This window comes from Punica granatum, chromosome 2 (genome assembly GCF_007655135.1).
Source record: "Punica granatum isolate Tunisia-2019 chromosome 2, ASM765513v2, whole genome shotgun sequence".
NCBI classification, from domain to species: Eukaryota; Viridiplantae; Streptophyta; class Magnoliopsida; order Myrtales; family Lythraceae; genus Punica; species Punica granatum.
The window spans coordinates 21,824,085-21,840,074 of NC_045128.1; the positions used below are offsets into that span (position 1 = coordinate 21,824,085).

General features: G+C 39.4%; 1 protein-coding gene across 1 annotated transcript; it reads left to right on the top strand.

The window, feature by feature from the left end:
* The first annotated feature begins 11,333 nt into the window (after nucleotides 1-11,333).
* Nucleotides 11,334-13,288, top strand: LOC116197437 (PHD finger protein MALE STERILITY 1). The gene is made up of 2 exons (XM_031527581.1): nucleotides 11,334-11,653; nucleotides 11,802-13,288. The coding sequence occupies exons 1-2, from the start codon at nucleotides 11,490-11,492 to the stop codon at nucleotides 13,192-13,194; spliced, it is 1,557 nt and encodes a 518-aa protein (XP_031383441.1). The 5' UTR covers nucleotides 11,334-11,489; the 3' UTR covers nucleotides 13,195-13,288.
* The last annotated feature ends 2,702 nt before the right edge of the window (nucleotides 13,289-15,990 follow it).

Below are 15,990 nucleotides of genomic sequence, written 5' to 3' on the forward strand. Positions count from 1 at the left end.
ACCCACATCTTTGAGACTCGGCTACAGACGTCATGTCTATCGGGTCCGTTTTAAATAATGTCGAATGCTACATACCCTATCCATCACCCCTTTTTGCTTGTTTTAAGGTAGGATTTGTGTGCCAAGATATCTCGGGTAATAATCAGTTAATTCACGTAAATTCGGCGATAACAAAACCCCCATTGTTCGTTTATTTGAACTTGCTTGTTACATATTTTGCACTTGATTGTTATGCGGATCGAGCCCAATCCTTTAGGACTCGATTCACACTGGATCCAATGCCCATAACCGTCGATCACGGGATCCAATACCCCATACACCGAGTGCGCATTTAATTTAATTTAATTTTCGGTCTTTTTCAAACTATACGGTAAGCATGAGTGAAATCATGGCCGAATGCGAACCGACTGGGATTTAGTCATTGTAGTTGTCTTTTGTTTATTTGAGAGAACAATGTAAGGTTTTATATTATACATATATTCATGTAAAATCCCGGTCGGAGTGTGGACGGTCAGAGTGTTTCTTCGAATTTACGGTGTCAAAACGCATAAGATGAGCGGAACTTAATAAAGCGGTAATTAAATTAAAATGGCAAGCCTAGACAAGTTAGAGTACCGAAAGGGCCTGTGGGATATAGGCCCACACGTAATAGAACCCCCGAATTCGGAATTTTCGGTTCCGTACAGACCATTGCCTTAGCATCTTAGGTGTACCCCGTAACCCTAGACCCGGGTAACTTGCCGGCCCTCGACCTTCGGGTCGTAAAATGGCAAGTGGCGACTCCTTCTCACGTGCGTCCGTCGCGCGTCCCCGGGAAGGTGGATACTCCCAAGCCGCGTTGTTTAGGCGCGCGCATGCGTGCCCCGACGAGACGAAATTCGGGTGCGCACATGGCTCATGAGAAACTACTGACAAATAGCCTGCGAATATCACGACATCTAGCAGTCTCAGGGCTGTGCTACTTCTGCTCCTCTACTGCAGAAACAATCCTACGTGTGCTAAGGGACTGTCCAGTACACGCTCAGCATGGTACAAACTAGTCCCGAGGAATATTCGTAATCGGTTTTTCTCAGAACCCCTTAAGCCTTGGTTGATGTTGAATCTGGGGAGTTATGACGAGAAGTGGTCAACTCTGTTTGGTGTGGCATGCTGGTTGTTATGGGGATGGCGTAACAAAGGCCTCTTCGAACAGGACTTCGTTCAACCGAGGGATGAAGTTCGAGCTATTCGTGCAACAGCGTACAACTTCGAACACGCAAGGGATCTGCGGTCCAACACCTCTCAGCCGAGGAGGGAGTGGAGGTGGCTTCAATGGAGGCGGCCTCCCCCAAGGTGGGTTAAGGTCAATACGGACGGTGCATCGCGAGGTAATCCGAGAATTGCAGGGGCTGGAGGTCTACTACGAAATGATGACGGGCACTGGATTTGTGGATTATTGCACAATGTCGGCTTTACAACCTCGACGACAGCTGAACTCTGGGGTGCTCTGGTGGGACTACAGTTGGCTTGGGACCGTGGCTACCGGCACGTAGTCTTGGAACTCAACTCCCAAGTGGTTCAGCGACTGCTGTCAGATGGTTCTACCCACAATCAATGTCTCGAATCGCTAGTAAGCAGCATTAGCGATATTCTCCACCGTGACTGGCATGTAGAAGTTAGTCATATGTACCGCGATGGCAACACATGCGCTAATTGGATGGCTCGATGGGCGGTTTCCTTCTCATTGGGTTCACATTTCTTAGTTGCTCCCCCAATTGGTCTTCACGCTCTCCTTGAGGGCGATCTTGCAGGGGCTTCCTTACCCCGTTTTTATGTAGCGTAGTCTCTTTTTGTAAGGGCTTTCGCCCACCACTATCACCGAAAAAAAAAAGAAATTAATAGGTAAGGAACTTCCTAATATAAAAAAGGAAACTGACCTCTAAGATACTTTCTCCTAACATAAAATAGAAAACTACGAAATTCTTTTCCTAAACTCAATAGTAATGAATATATTCTCTTTCTAGAATGATAAATCCGCCAAATATTCTAGATCTTCATCAGGCTTGGGCTAATCCTACACATTATGGCACAAGCGCTCGCACCACTTTTCAAGCCTAAACGTGTTTTGGGCAAGCAAATCAATCTGAACCTGCTGCTTCACCCTCTGATGCCTAAGTCCTGATTGGAGAAGATGAAGCTAAGAGGAGTTTCCAAAAATCAAACACGTCTTAGTCAAAATTTGTATGTTAATTCTTTGTAGAGAAATTTGGAAATTCCACACATACATGGAAATGTTTCTCGAACGTGCAAGTCAACCCTACCTAATCGACGTCGCCGTTTTTCTCATTTTAGCCCCATGTGGTTGAGATGTCCGCACGTATCACAAATCATGCCATGGTTGGCGGCCATCTTAGCTGATCCACGAAGATCTCTCAGCTAGACAACATTTCTTTAGCTAGTTTAGCTTACCTAAAATTCGATTACTTGTCAACCTTTGGGTATTGAAAAACTGAGCCCCAAAGTCCCAAAGTGGAGCTCCTGCGATCCTCTTCCAGACCTTATCCTCGATCATTCTTCCACTCAATACCTCGTAATCAGCCCCAAATCGTAGCTCTGTAAGTCTTCTTAGCACGCAAATTAAAAAATGGAAAGGGACATTGTCACATATAAAATTAAGATCATCCATCCATATAATATAGCAGAAATATTCCATATATGTATCCAAATTGCTATATTTTTTATATCCCACTTCAAGTACTTATTAACATTCTTCTTCATCCTATTACTATCAACAAAGCCAAAATATATCCACGAAGGTAGTCCATTCACCCAAAAAAAAAAAGTCAAATGACTGAGACCTAATACATTTTGACCTTTTTTTGTCATGCCTTTGGCTAGCATCACACAAAAACTATCTCAATGACTGCTTCACATGTGAGGGCCCTGGAACTCTTGGAGTTGGAACCGTGTACGAAGAGAACCTTTGAGCTGTTGGAGTGCTAGCACTTTGGATTGTTTCCATGGTGACAAGGGTTGTGGTATGAGGCCCTATAGCAGGTCTTGCTCGGGGCCTCATAACAAGTCTCACTGGAGGATGCATGAATGCAATCTCACCTCGAGGGCTAAGTTGCCATGAAGATCACCATTGCTGAGATACCTATCCATTAATGAAATTAAGATTATGACTATAAATTAAAGTCAATAAGTTATTACTACAAGAGACACAAATATACCCGTCCACTAAAAGGGATTAGTTGAGATCCTTGTGATGGCTATGATGGATAAGTTGCGGCATCAATGTCTGAGATGTCGATTACTTCTACATGAGGTGCCGCATCAAGTGTCCCTTAAATCGACACTTGCAATGGCTGAAGCAGGGCATCAACTGGCACATCAAGTATCCCCTGACCTGGCTCAACACCTATCTCATTAATTGGACCAAGGAGCACCCCATAAGAAGAGGCTAGAGAATCTTTGTAGGTCGTCCTCATGTGTTTAACTTGTTTACACCCAGAACACCTTGGGGGCCTAACTTCCCCATCAAATTGTGAGGGTCATATGATTTCTCCGGTGCCTCTTTTCTTTTCATCTTTGGCCTGTTGTCAAATTGTCAACAAGTTTTTGGCAACTTGTGTGGAGTTATTGAGTAACCTGCCTGTGATTTTGATTATCGTGCTAAACTAAATCATGGCTCCGTAACGTAAGAGAGCTGCATCTATAACTGTGACCCTGATCAAGACTTTCACTAAATTAGATTTGTTAACAAGATTACTCAGGGTAGATATGAGACTCTTGTGATGAAAGAGAAACCAATTATGGAGCATGGTTTTGACTGGAACGACCGAAGGAAGGAATCCTTCAAGCAAACTACGGAGAGTTGAAATTGGTTGAAATTTGATGAGCATCTCGAAAAGGCTGTCCTTCGTATTACTAGGGGATTTTATGCCAATGCACGATTTAGTGCAAATATGGTAGTCATTGTTCGTATTTGTCGAGTGACATATCCTAGGGAAGCTATTAATGAGCTTTATAGACGTGAAAATATTGATAATGAACATCATGGTGTTCTTTGACTCATTCTTTGAACCAAAAAAAATTGAGTCCGGGGATTTTGTAACGAGATTAAAGGCACGCAAGCCAATAACTCGCACTTTCGATACCCTTTTGGGCTCCTATCGGATTCTAACACTTTTTATTTTAAAGTTGGATTGTTTATCCTAAAGTCTACGTCAGGTTCGCGAGTACACAAAGAAAGAAATTTACAAATTACGAACTATGCATGATCCACATGCTTATATGCAAATTATACATGTCGTTTTAAAAAATAGGTCACACATTTGGGTCGAGAAATGAAATGGGCCATATCTTCGGGCCAAAAATAAATGAGCCACATATTCAGACCATTATTCATACATGAACCATATATTCAGGTCAACATTCACACTATGGGCCAAGTTTGCCTAAAATCGGGCCTCGGGCCCAAGAGAAAAATGGGCCTAGAGCCTCTAACCTAGAAAAATTCTAAGTTTATTTTCCTAAATTCACCTTTTATTCACAATTTATCCTATTTTATCCAATTTTATTAACAATGCCATATTTACATGACTAGGCCGATAAATTCCCAAAAATCTACAAAAATGGTCCTAATTTCCTCAAGGTCAAGTTCACCTTCGATTTAGGTCATTTAATACCCTTAATCACCATAATTCATGCCAATTATACATGATTAACCATTTTTAGTCAATTTACACACAAAGTGGGATTTTTTAAATTCAATTAAGTCAAGTGATTGACTTTAATCGGTTCAAAGGATTCCAAGTCCCAATGAAACACCCTCAAGGTCAAAAAACCTTCCTAGGAGCCTAAGACGCTTTAAATTGTATCTAATTACACTTAGTCCCATGTGATTAAGCCAAATGTACATGATTATTACAAATTAATACAATAATTTCACAGTTTGATTGATTTTGACTCAATTATCCACACACAAATTCGGCCACATACACATCAATGGTGATTTACACTAATTAAGTCTAAAGACATCCGATTAAACTCAATTGGACTTCAATTCCTAAGGCCAACACACTAATTAGGTCATTTTCATCTAAACCGGTCTAATTACTCTTAATTAGACTCCAATTAAGTAAAATCGGATCTAATTGGACACTAACCCACTCGGCCATATCATCATTCACATGATCAAAGGCTTCATTCATCAATTGAAGCAGAAATGAAAACAATTGATCATAATTAGGCCTTATTACACGAGGAGATCGACTAATCAACTCAATTAGCCTATGATTAAGCCTAATTGAACCCTTAGATCATCCAATTGACTCTTGGATCAACTCAGAAAAAACTTTCCAGCATGCATAGAAGATAAATTTTGAGCTAATTAATGCTAATTGAACCTAATCTCAAGCAATGAAAAGTTAATTACACCTAAGTAAGCCTAATCGAGCCACAAATCATCAAATCGACTCATCTAATCGTAATTTATTAAAAATTACAGAATGTACACAAGTCCTATTTCATACCAATTTCGACTAGTTAAGCGAATTCTAGCTTAATTTCTCGTAGCCAAGTTTATAATTAGTCCGATTACACACGATTTGAGCCAAATTGAACCTAATGAACCACAAATTGGACCTAATTACTGCATGACCAGAATATTATCACGAGCAATTAAGCAAGATTAAGCTTAATTTCAACCAAATTACACATTAAACAATTGACTCAATTAACACCAAATCAAGCCTGATTTAACCAAATTTAACACTAATTAAGTATGATACTACATGATCAATCCTAATAAGGCCCTAATACACACGAACTATCCACCAATTAGTCTAATTTATACATATACACATGATTAGAGCACAAATCAACCAAAACACGAGCTAAATAGGTCAGTTTCAACTCTGGACAAAAGCGTTTGTCGCTTGTCCTACCTTAGTCCAGGCACGGTTCGGATCCTCCGAGCTTGGAATCGTCGAAATCTAACACAAGTCACAAAATCCTACTAAATATGTATGAACTCAGATACAATAATTAATTTTTTGGTTATTTTGGGAGAACCTCAGCACATGAATTTAGGCAAAAGTCATTTCTTTAGAAAATAACTTGCTATTTATAGGCAAAGGGAAATCAGGGATCGTTTTGCAAATAAAAATGTTTAGTGGCGAAAATATTTTTTTTTTCGAAATTTGAGAGCTCCGGATGGGTCAACTGTTTGGACAGTTGGCAAGTGGACGTGGTTATCAACTGCGACCAAGGGGCTGGGCACGATTGGTATACGCGCCTCCATAAACTGGCGCAATTCAAAACCGCTCCCAAGTCCTAAATTTCCACCTCGGCGGAAGCTTAGTTCAACCAGTTGAACTGAATTGATCTGATCTGATTAAAATAGCTTATTCGCCCTCAAACTTATCAAAATACTTCATTTTCACCATTCTCGAGATTTTAAAGCATATTTGAGTGGAGAAAAATTAACAAAAAATATCCTCAGGTCCAGAAAGCAAATTTTGACTGAAAATCACCCCGACATAAATATTTTTCGCTACGTGGGAATATCGATTTTTCCGTCTCGAACCCTCGTCCTATTGAATAAATTATACGAATCAAATGGTTTTTAATCAGAGAATATTTATTGTGTCTTCTCTGTTAAAATACGAGCAATTGTTTTAAAAACAAGGTTTTTGGAGAGAAGGCGTCGCGTTTCAAAACCTATTTTACATGCGCTTCTCCAGAGAATAAAATCTCACCAATTAATCCAATTGTTTAAAAAAGGCACTAAAGGTCGAAATTAAGTACTCGACACTCGAGAACTTATCAGATTATTCTCGAAAGTCCGTCTTCTGTTGTGCAATCCTCAGATACTTTTATCCACTCTCTAATTCGATGTGTTCCCTGAACGGTAGACTCAATTTGGGCTGGAACAAGGTGCTTACAATAAGTATGGATAATGTTCATTCATTTAACCGTCTACTCTGCAAGATCGCATAATTATGGGTTGGGGCCATAGTTGTCTTTTAAAATTATGCGCTCGTAGACATTATGAAGATTTCGAGAAGAACAAGGAAACCAATCGAAAATTCCAGCTTTTAAATATATTACAAGTTCTTCTAATAAAATTATAATAAATCGAGACAATAAACGATTTCTGATTTGCTCTTAGCATTTTTATTTTCTCCATTAATGGTATTAATGGTTATGGTTCATTATTACATATTTAAATACTATTAGAAAATAAAATGATTGGCCTCGATAACTTATGCACGGACCTGTTGTGTATTTGCAATTAGAAGACCACCCATACATATGGATGTAATATTTGTTTACAAGCTTATTTACAAGTTCATTCGTTGTCGATTAAAAGTACAAAATAGTGCGGGTTAAGAAAAGAATCAGGTAGGCCACAGGGCGTAGAAAGCTTTCAGTAGCTGTGTCGCCTTAAATTTGCAAACCTTTTTCTCCGGCTTTCATGTGGGAGATCACTGACGTGTTAGGTATTAGGCGTGTCGGGGCACAGTCTCAAGGAGTTTGCGGTAAAACCACCAGCCGACTTCACCAAGCTAAAACATAGAGCCACGGCCCAAAAGTCCATAGGTCTAGTCGACGACTGAGTTTCTAGATAGAACGGGTCAAATGAGAGTTGATATGATACTTCAATCAGACGACTACCTGGCTTGAGAATTCGGCCGCTTAGGTCCTTCCAAAGTGGGTGCGTGTTACCAATCAATTAGATGAGTGAAACAGCCCGAAAGCTGATTCGAGGGATGGTGAGCTCATGGCCGTATTAGGCCTGCATGTTCCATGGGTCTGGTTACCCGGAAACGGTGAGTCTTGTTCAAGAAACCTAGACTCATGGATAGGAGCCAACGGATCGGCACCGAGCAACCCCAAAAGATTGGTCAGGTTTTGCTCCGGAGAGCGGACTTAATGCATAGAAAATAAATGTGCGGGAATGTAAAGAGTGCGAAAAGTAAAGGTAAGTAAGAGTGCACGCGATTGATTGATTTGCTGAAGGGTTGTTTGACAATACTCGATTTTCACTATTTACAGGCGTCTAACATCCTATATGCCGTAAATGTAGAAACGAAAATAAACATAGGCAAATAGCCAATCCTAGAGAATACGCCACGGATTTGGAGATATACTCTTCATTTAGTACCTAAACATATTGCCTTAATAAAAGGAAGAAACTATCTTATTTAGTAATGAATAATATACTCCAATTATTCCTACTATCAAAGTAAACAAAGAGATCAAATAAAAGGGAAACTCCAAATGTGATGCTGTTCGTGCCAAGCATTTCTTCTTTTTCCTATTATGTGCCCTGGCTTTTGAAATTCGCCCACTATCTTAGGCCTCACGCAGGTCAACTTCGAATCCGCAAATAGGCAACTATCTCCCATTTCCATCCTTGTAGAGCTATAAAATATCTCATGCATGAAAAGTCCCCACAGTTGACAATACCTTTAATGCACGTCCATGGCTTCCAAATGAGACATTCATAATCTTCTCTTACTCGGCAACTCTTTCACGGAAGGAATAAATGAGCTATTCCCTAAAATGAAGAAACCTTGCCGATCTTATAGCCGTCAACATTCATTCTCGCCCGTGCTAGAAAACTTCCCATAACTTCCATCCTTGGGCTGCCATCACACACCACAGTCGTCCAAGTTGTGGTTGGGCCGTGGGCTTTGGACCTAGCATTAGCACAGGCCTCGATTATAAGCCGCTCCTGCACAGCATCCCTTTATGGGTGGTTCTCATGTGCTTTACACACCTAAGTCCGCATTTACCGCGATGTGCGAAAAATATGTGTAAGCAGCAACTTATTACTAAGCAATCTTTTTTTTTTTTATAAGTAAAAAACGGTAAGCAGTAGTGATGACAACCTTGCCATTCCCTGTTATGCAACGTTTGGGCTTTCGTACTCAACGGCGAACATATCAGACGAACTGAACAACAAGTGCAAGTACTGATTCCATCAACGTAGCACCACCAAATGCCTAGTATAGTTCACAGAAGCCGGTGTCCCGTAAGTTCTTGCCAATAACCATGCCCGCTGAATAGAAACATTAAACTAAAAGCCCATACAAAATGAGCACTTACGAAAAAAAGGCCATATGCATATAATGAAGAATCATAAGACTGAATTACTTGGGATGCTTTGTGCCCAAGCGAAGAGCACACTTTTAGCAAATGTTTTGACACAAATGCATAGAAAGGATTCAAACCTGAGATCTTAGGGTTACCAAACCACATGAGAGTAAACTTGTAACCACTAAGCCATCACTTTTGGTAGTACTAATCAATCTTGATCACTACATGAGGGATACCCGTTTCACACATTAGAAATATATATTTACTGAATAAAATTTTATTTGATAATTAGGTAATTATATTTTGAAAATCATTTGTGATTTGATCTTGATTTGTTTGAGTTTATTTATTTTTTAATTGAGTCACTTCGTTAAGCTTATAAATAAGCGAGTCTATTTTATGCAATCTCTTAAATTGGCCATTCTAATAGATTGTTTACTACGTGATTTAATTCCAAGATCAATTACATTTATTTTTTCCTATATCTTGCCTCCCCTCTTACATTAAATTTCAACATCACAGTTTCGGTACGCGAACTAAAAGAGACACAAGTATGAATTAATTCATTAAAGACAACTTTTTAACTTGAACGTGATTGACCAAAATTAATGTTGTTAGATGTGGCACATCTCTCTGCCTATCTATTTGTCTACATATAATTAAAGTATACTCCCCATGTTCTTGGTGATGAGAGACCCTCGATTCGTGCAAAGAAAATCTACCATGTTATAACTCTCAGCAAATGTAGGAGTTTCATGCGGTTCTACCCGACCCACCTTTCATATTCATTTATGTGTACGATATATATAAATATGAAAATGCTAAATTCATATACTCTATCAATAATAAACTCCATTAATCTATAAAATAATATATAAATTTTAAATAAGATTAACCATGATTAAGGAGTATCTTAGGGTTCTATTTAGAGCAAATGACTAAGGAGTATTTTTGAATTTTTTTATATACAAGAAAATAACTATAGGAAAAAAAAAGTAAGAATTTGCAAGGAAAAAAGTAAGAATTTGCAAGGAAAAAAGTAAAAATTTGCAAGGAAAAAAAAAAAAAAAAGAAGCAAGAGCCTGCGCAAGCTTGGGGATGTATTTGCCATTCATGTGGAATTAATATATACTATTGCAATTTCGAGAGGCCATGTAATAATTTGTGTCCATCTACTTATATTTGTGACTCGACCGAGTTTCATTTGGATGGTTCCAACGATACTTATCTCTTAGAACTTGTCGGAGCCCAAAAAGCATTGCTTAAAAATGATCGATCCAAATGCATGCATGACCAAAGCATGTCCATCGTTATATACTTTATCAATCATACACTGAAAAAGAAACCAACCATGACGAAAATGTTGCTGCGATAGATTTGGAGGGGGTTCATTTTTTGAATGTCATGCAGATAGTGAGTTAACCCTCCTCTCTAATGGATAAAATTCGAGTTTTCGCAGCCATCTCCAATTTTATTTCCAAGGCACCTACCGTGTGATCAATTTGCTACGCTATGTGCTGCAGGAGGCCTCTATATTGACGGAGCAAAGGGACACATTGATCACAGCAATTACCATATCCAAACACACAAAAGATGTCAATCAGCTTAGGCCTAAGCGGATGCAAGAAGAGGAAGAGATCATCAGGGGAGAAGGTCTTCAGGTTCAAGTCATTCGGGGAGAATGGCTACCCCACCGAGTTCAAAGGATCGTTCCTAGAGAATTTGAAACGGCTTCTCGAATGTGGGCAATGGGAGGGTAGCAGCTCCTCCTGCTGCGTTAATGGATACCCTTCTTGGTCGTTTCAGTTGGAAGTCAGTCGGCACCCTCCCGTCTATAAACTGCTGTGGGTGGTCGAGGAAAACATTGAGGCATCAACTAGTCGTCATTGCAAGCACTGTGCCTACGTCGGTAAAGTGTTTTGCATACATTCCCCTAATTATATATATGGGCAAATGGATGGCGGATGATATTCTACCAATTGCTAATTTGTATTCCGTCATGGTCGCAGCATTCCTATCTTTATGTTTAGGAGATATCCATGCACATACTCTACTTAGGTCAAGTGCGCGCTTGACTTTAGGACTAGTTTCATATTAGTCTTAGTCCTTAAATTTTTCGTAGTTGGTTCCCTCATTAATTGTTGAAAACTCGAATATATTTTCATAAGAAGTCTATGTCAAATATTTTGGGCTCAAACATTATGCATTGTTCTTGCTTGCCCATGGCGTTTTGATTGCTTGCATCTATCTATGTGTATATATATAGCTCAGGTTGGGGAGAGAATCTTATATGCAATAAGAAGTACCATTTCTTGCTGCCCTCCAAAGATGACGCGCAAGAAGTTTCGTTGAATTGCGGCGGTGCCCATTTTGATGATCATACAATTACAAAAGGAAAGATGAATCCGGCAAAACTGCAGTGTTGCCACTCCCTGCACGGTGTCTTCCACTCTAACGGGTTCGGACATTTGCTGTGCATCAATGGCGTTGAAGGAGGCTCAGAACTGGCCGGATTTCAGATCATGGATTTCTGGGACCGTCTCTGTACCGGATTAAGAGCAAGGTATTTAATCTGATCCAGATGGTCCACTTCGATCCTTTTCCATTCATGCCTGCTAAACATATTACGACAGGGGCAACCGGTATAAAAGAGTGCATATTCAAGAAATCAATTCACATTGCTGATGTTACCCATGCTGATGCTGTTGTAGGAAAGTGAGTTTGAATGACGCTTCACGGAAGAGAGGAATGGAGTTGAGGCTTCTTTATGGATTAGCATATGGTGAGCCGTGGTTTGGCCGTTGGGGATACAAATTCGGCCATGGAAGCTTCGGGATTACTCCTCCGATGTACAAGAAGGCAATGGAAGCTTTGCAGGGCATTCCTCTCCTTCTCCTCACTCAATATTCTACCAGCTTCCCCTCCTGTCATGATATCCCGATGATCTTGTCGAGATACCAGTCCTTTTCCAACCGTGCTTTGGTGACTCTGGGAGACCTCTTTCGCTTCATATTGCAATTTGAGTCTCGAATGCCAAAAGGGAATTTGATCGACGTCTCCAACTCGGGAGGCCTATCAGATCACACTTCATGTCGGTGGTCATCGAAAAGGGTTGAGATGGCGACCCGAGTGATTGTTGAAGCTTTGAAGAGGGCGCAGTACCGGTGGATCTCGCGGCAAGAAGTCCGAGATGCTGCTCGTGCTTATATTGGTGACACGGGATTGCTAGACTTTGTCCTCAAGTCACTCGGGAACCACATTGTCGGTAATTTCCTAGTTCGTCGATGCCTGAATCCCGTCACTAAAGTTCTGGAATACTCTCTGGAGGACATCTCCAAGCTGTTTCCCTGCCCAGAGTCAAATGAGTATGCTCGATCGAACATCACTAGGGAGCAGCTAATGAAGGACGTGGCGTGTCTTTACAAGTTCATCTTCAAACAGGCAGAATCGGTACACAAACAAGATATCAATAACACGATTCCACTCATAACACGGGTCATTCTCGATTTGAAATACTTTATCAAGGAATATAATGGGGATCTACCTTCTAATAAAGTAGATCAGGTTGGGATAATGGGAGGGAACGAGCTAAAAGTCTTCTGCACAATTCTGTTGAGGGACAACGATATCAAGCCGTTCCATAGGCAAATCGGCAACCCGATCATCCCACCATATGAGTGTTTCATGTTACAAGAACACACCACCATTGATGAGCTCAAGCTAAAAGTGGAGAGGACATTCAGAGAGCTGTACTGGGGAATGAGGAGCTTCAATGCAGAATCGATACTAAATCTCAATGCCAAGGGAATGGACTCGGTGTTTGGGCTAGTCGAGGTGGGAGGAACGCTCGTTGTCGAGGGGAGTATATACCCAAAGATGGCAAATCGCGAAGACATAAATGAAGGCGGAATGGTTGGGAGAAGGGTGGTGGATTGCAGCTGTGGAGCCAAACTTGATGATGGCGAGAGGATGGTAGCATGTGATATATGCGAAGTTTGGCAACATACAAGATGTGTTCAAATTCCAAACGATGAACAAGTTCCCCCAATATTTCTTTGCAAGAGTTGCGAGCAGGAGATTGTGCTCTCGCCTTCGTTACCTTAAGAATCTACGTATGTTCGTTCTCCTTTAGGTAATTTGATTCGTATATTTTATCGTCGTTTTGGGTGAGGGTCGAGTATCACTATAACCGACTTTATAGTTTCCAGTCTAGCTAGGTAGGTCTCACTTTTCGGTCTATTCATGTGTGTCTTCATTTTTATCTTTCAACTATGGATGAAAACTCATGCGATTAATGGGGTCAATTAAAAAGAAAAAAAAGTGCACGTGATATGATACTGATGCATGTAGAAGACATATTTTAATAAAACTGTTGTTTAGATGTAAGCTAAACATTGTACCTATTTAATACAGCTAGCTTTGAGTTTGATCGTTATTACAAGATAGTTTCGAGTTGGATCGTTATTATTGCACCCTACCCCGTTTTATAGTATTTTAGAATTTTTAGGCTGAGTTAGGGTAGGATATGGACTGGAATTTGGGGGTTCAAAATCCTAATTCCGCATTTAGCGGCGTCAGAATATGGATTTGGATTGGGTTTAATCCAATAAAACAACTAATCATGTTTAGACCCGGGGTGGACTTCACCCTGAACTAGGATAATATTTTAAATGACCAAACAGTTGAAGTTCAATTGTATTGCGCTAGTGGTCAAGTACTAAATCAGGGGTTAAGTCTCCTAGGAGACTTGGAAACATATGAGGGGGAAGGTTCCCCATTTATTGTCGAATTTGCTTGGAGTAATAGCACTTACTCTGACTATATACTTGCTATAAGGGGGTGATGAACCAAGATCCTCAAGTTCTGCTATAGTTATGATTCAAATTGAATATTATGTAGTGATGTTCGGGCCCATATGATTATGTCATTGGGAGTTGCTACGTCAATGGTCTCGAACTCTTTTACTTAGCTCAATAAAATATATATATTTTAAATGTGCATGCAGATTTATCCCTTTTTGTGTCAAATTCACCAATTATGCCATGCCACTTGGAAGTCACCGGTTTCGCCCCCGTCGCCCCTCCCTCTATCTTTCTTTGTAGCTAAAAAAAATCAAAATAATAAATATGGGTAAATTATATAAAAAATCACAACATAAGCTTTCCAATTTCCTTTTTCTTTTTTTTTTTGGAGTTTTGGGGGGGGGGGGGGGGGGGGGGGGGGGGGGGGGGGGGGGGGTGTGGTGGGGTGGTTTGTTTGGCGTGGAGAGTAAGCTTCCAATTTTAATTCCCTCGAGCGTCTCTTTCTATCAACATCACTGTACTGCCAGCTCACTCACCCTCAACCTCCCCTGCCGCTCGCGGGCAAAGGAGCAGTTCATCTATTGAGAGACACTTGAGGGAATAATCAATCAATATATATAATAATTATAACAAACCCTCGAGTTTGCATATTACGTCGCCACCTCATCAAAATTAAAATCGCCTTCCTCATGCTGTTACATCATCAGAATTCTAGGTCCTCTTATGTCGATATACCAACATCGTATTTTTTAAAAAAAAATTTAAGAATTTTTAATGATATAATTTCAATATATAGTGTCCCATTAAAATAGAGCTTTCTATTATTAGTATATGCAATATACTTTTTATACGTCTTAAATATACCAGTCATCTAATTTAAGAATATTTGGGAGATGTTTATGTAAGTATGTGTCTTCTTTTAATTACGTCCATTTTATTTATAAATATATGAATATATGTAGTTGAGAGATGTTTATGAGAGGATATATCTTCTACTTAATTATGTTAATAATTGAAAAATTTATTTGCATCAACAAATAAAGTTAGTTTAAATGGTATCATATACAAGGGTTGACAAAATTAAAATTAAATGAAAATTAGTCTACTTAATTACCTAATTGATATTAAACTCCCTATATACAATTTTTTTTCTTCAACAAAAATACATAACGAAATTAAATGAGGCAAAACATGAAGTTTAATGAGTAAATCAAATACATGAAGTTAAAAAATAGGGTTAATGACCCAAAAAAAGCATGAACTTTGACAACTTTTTCAATTTTGACTTGATTTTTTTTTTTGCAAAATAAGGCACAAACTTTGATTTTCTTGTCATGTTAGGCATCTGTGTCATTTTTTATCCATTTTGCTGACGCGGCGAAAAATAGTGCCTACATGGCAAAAGGTGTCACCCCATATTAGCAAAAATAATACAAATTTTAAAAATAAAAAAAAAGAGGGAAATGCTTTGATCAGAGAAAGGGTGAGAGCCCCGGCTAGCCATCATAACCTCGATAGGGGTCGTCGATGACCTCATAGGGCATCAATCGGGGAGTGGTGGCCGAAATTGAAGCTCTACCTGCTAAAATCGGGATAATCCCCAAGGGTGGTGCCTGGGATTGAGGCCCCATCCATCGGAATCAAGAGAACCCCTAATTACCTAGCTGATATTAAACTCCCCATATACAATTTACCCTTTAAATATCAAAATTTATAATTATTTCTTAACTTTTTTTTAATAACTCATGTATGCATTAATATTGCAAGAAAGGTCTTATGGATTACAGACAAGGAATCAAAAGATCCCGGAATACCAGAGAATAACACAACAAAATCACAAAGTCACCGGAATACCAAAGAATAACACAACAAAATCACAAAGTCGCCAAAAGAAAAGAAAGCATTTATTTTTAGGGATAGACTCCTCATTTCCCTTTAATATTCTAGTCTTAAATGTTCAACATACATAAGATTCGATTTTAAGATCTTACTTAAGGAAATAAGCGTTGAACCGATCCATAATGATGATTTTAGGCTACTTTTAAGTTTTAGGATTATAAGGTATCTAGATTTTTAGATTATAGGATTTTAGGATTTA

Coding starts and splice junctions, on each gene's coding strand:
- LOC116197437 (XM_031527581.1), top strand. CDS start 11,490: ATGAATCCGGCAAAACTGCAGTGTTGCCACTCCCTGCACGGTGTCTTC. Junction 11,654..11,801: donor TGTACCGGATTAAGAGCAAG/GTATTTAATCTG, acceptor ATGCTGTTGTAG/GAAAGTGAGTTTGAATGACG.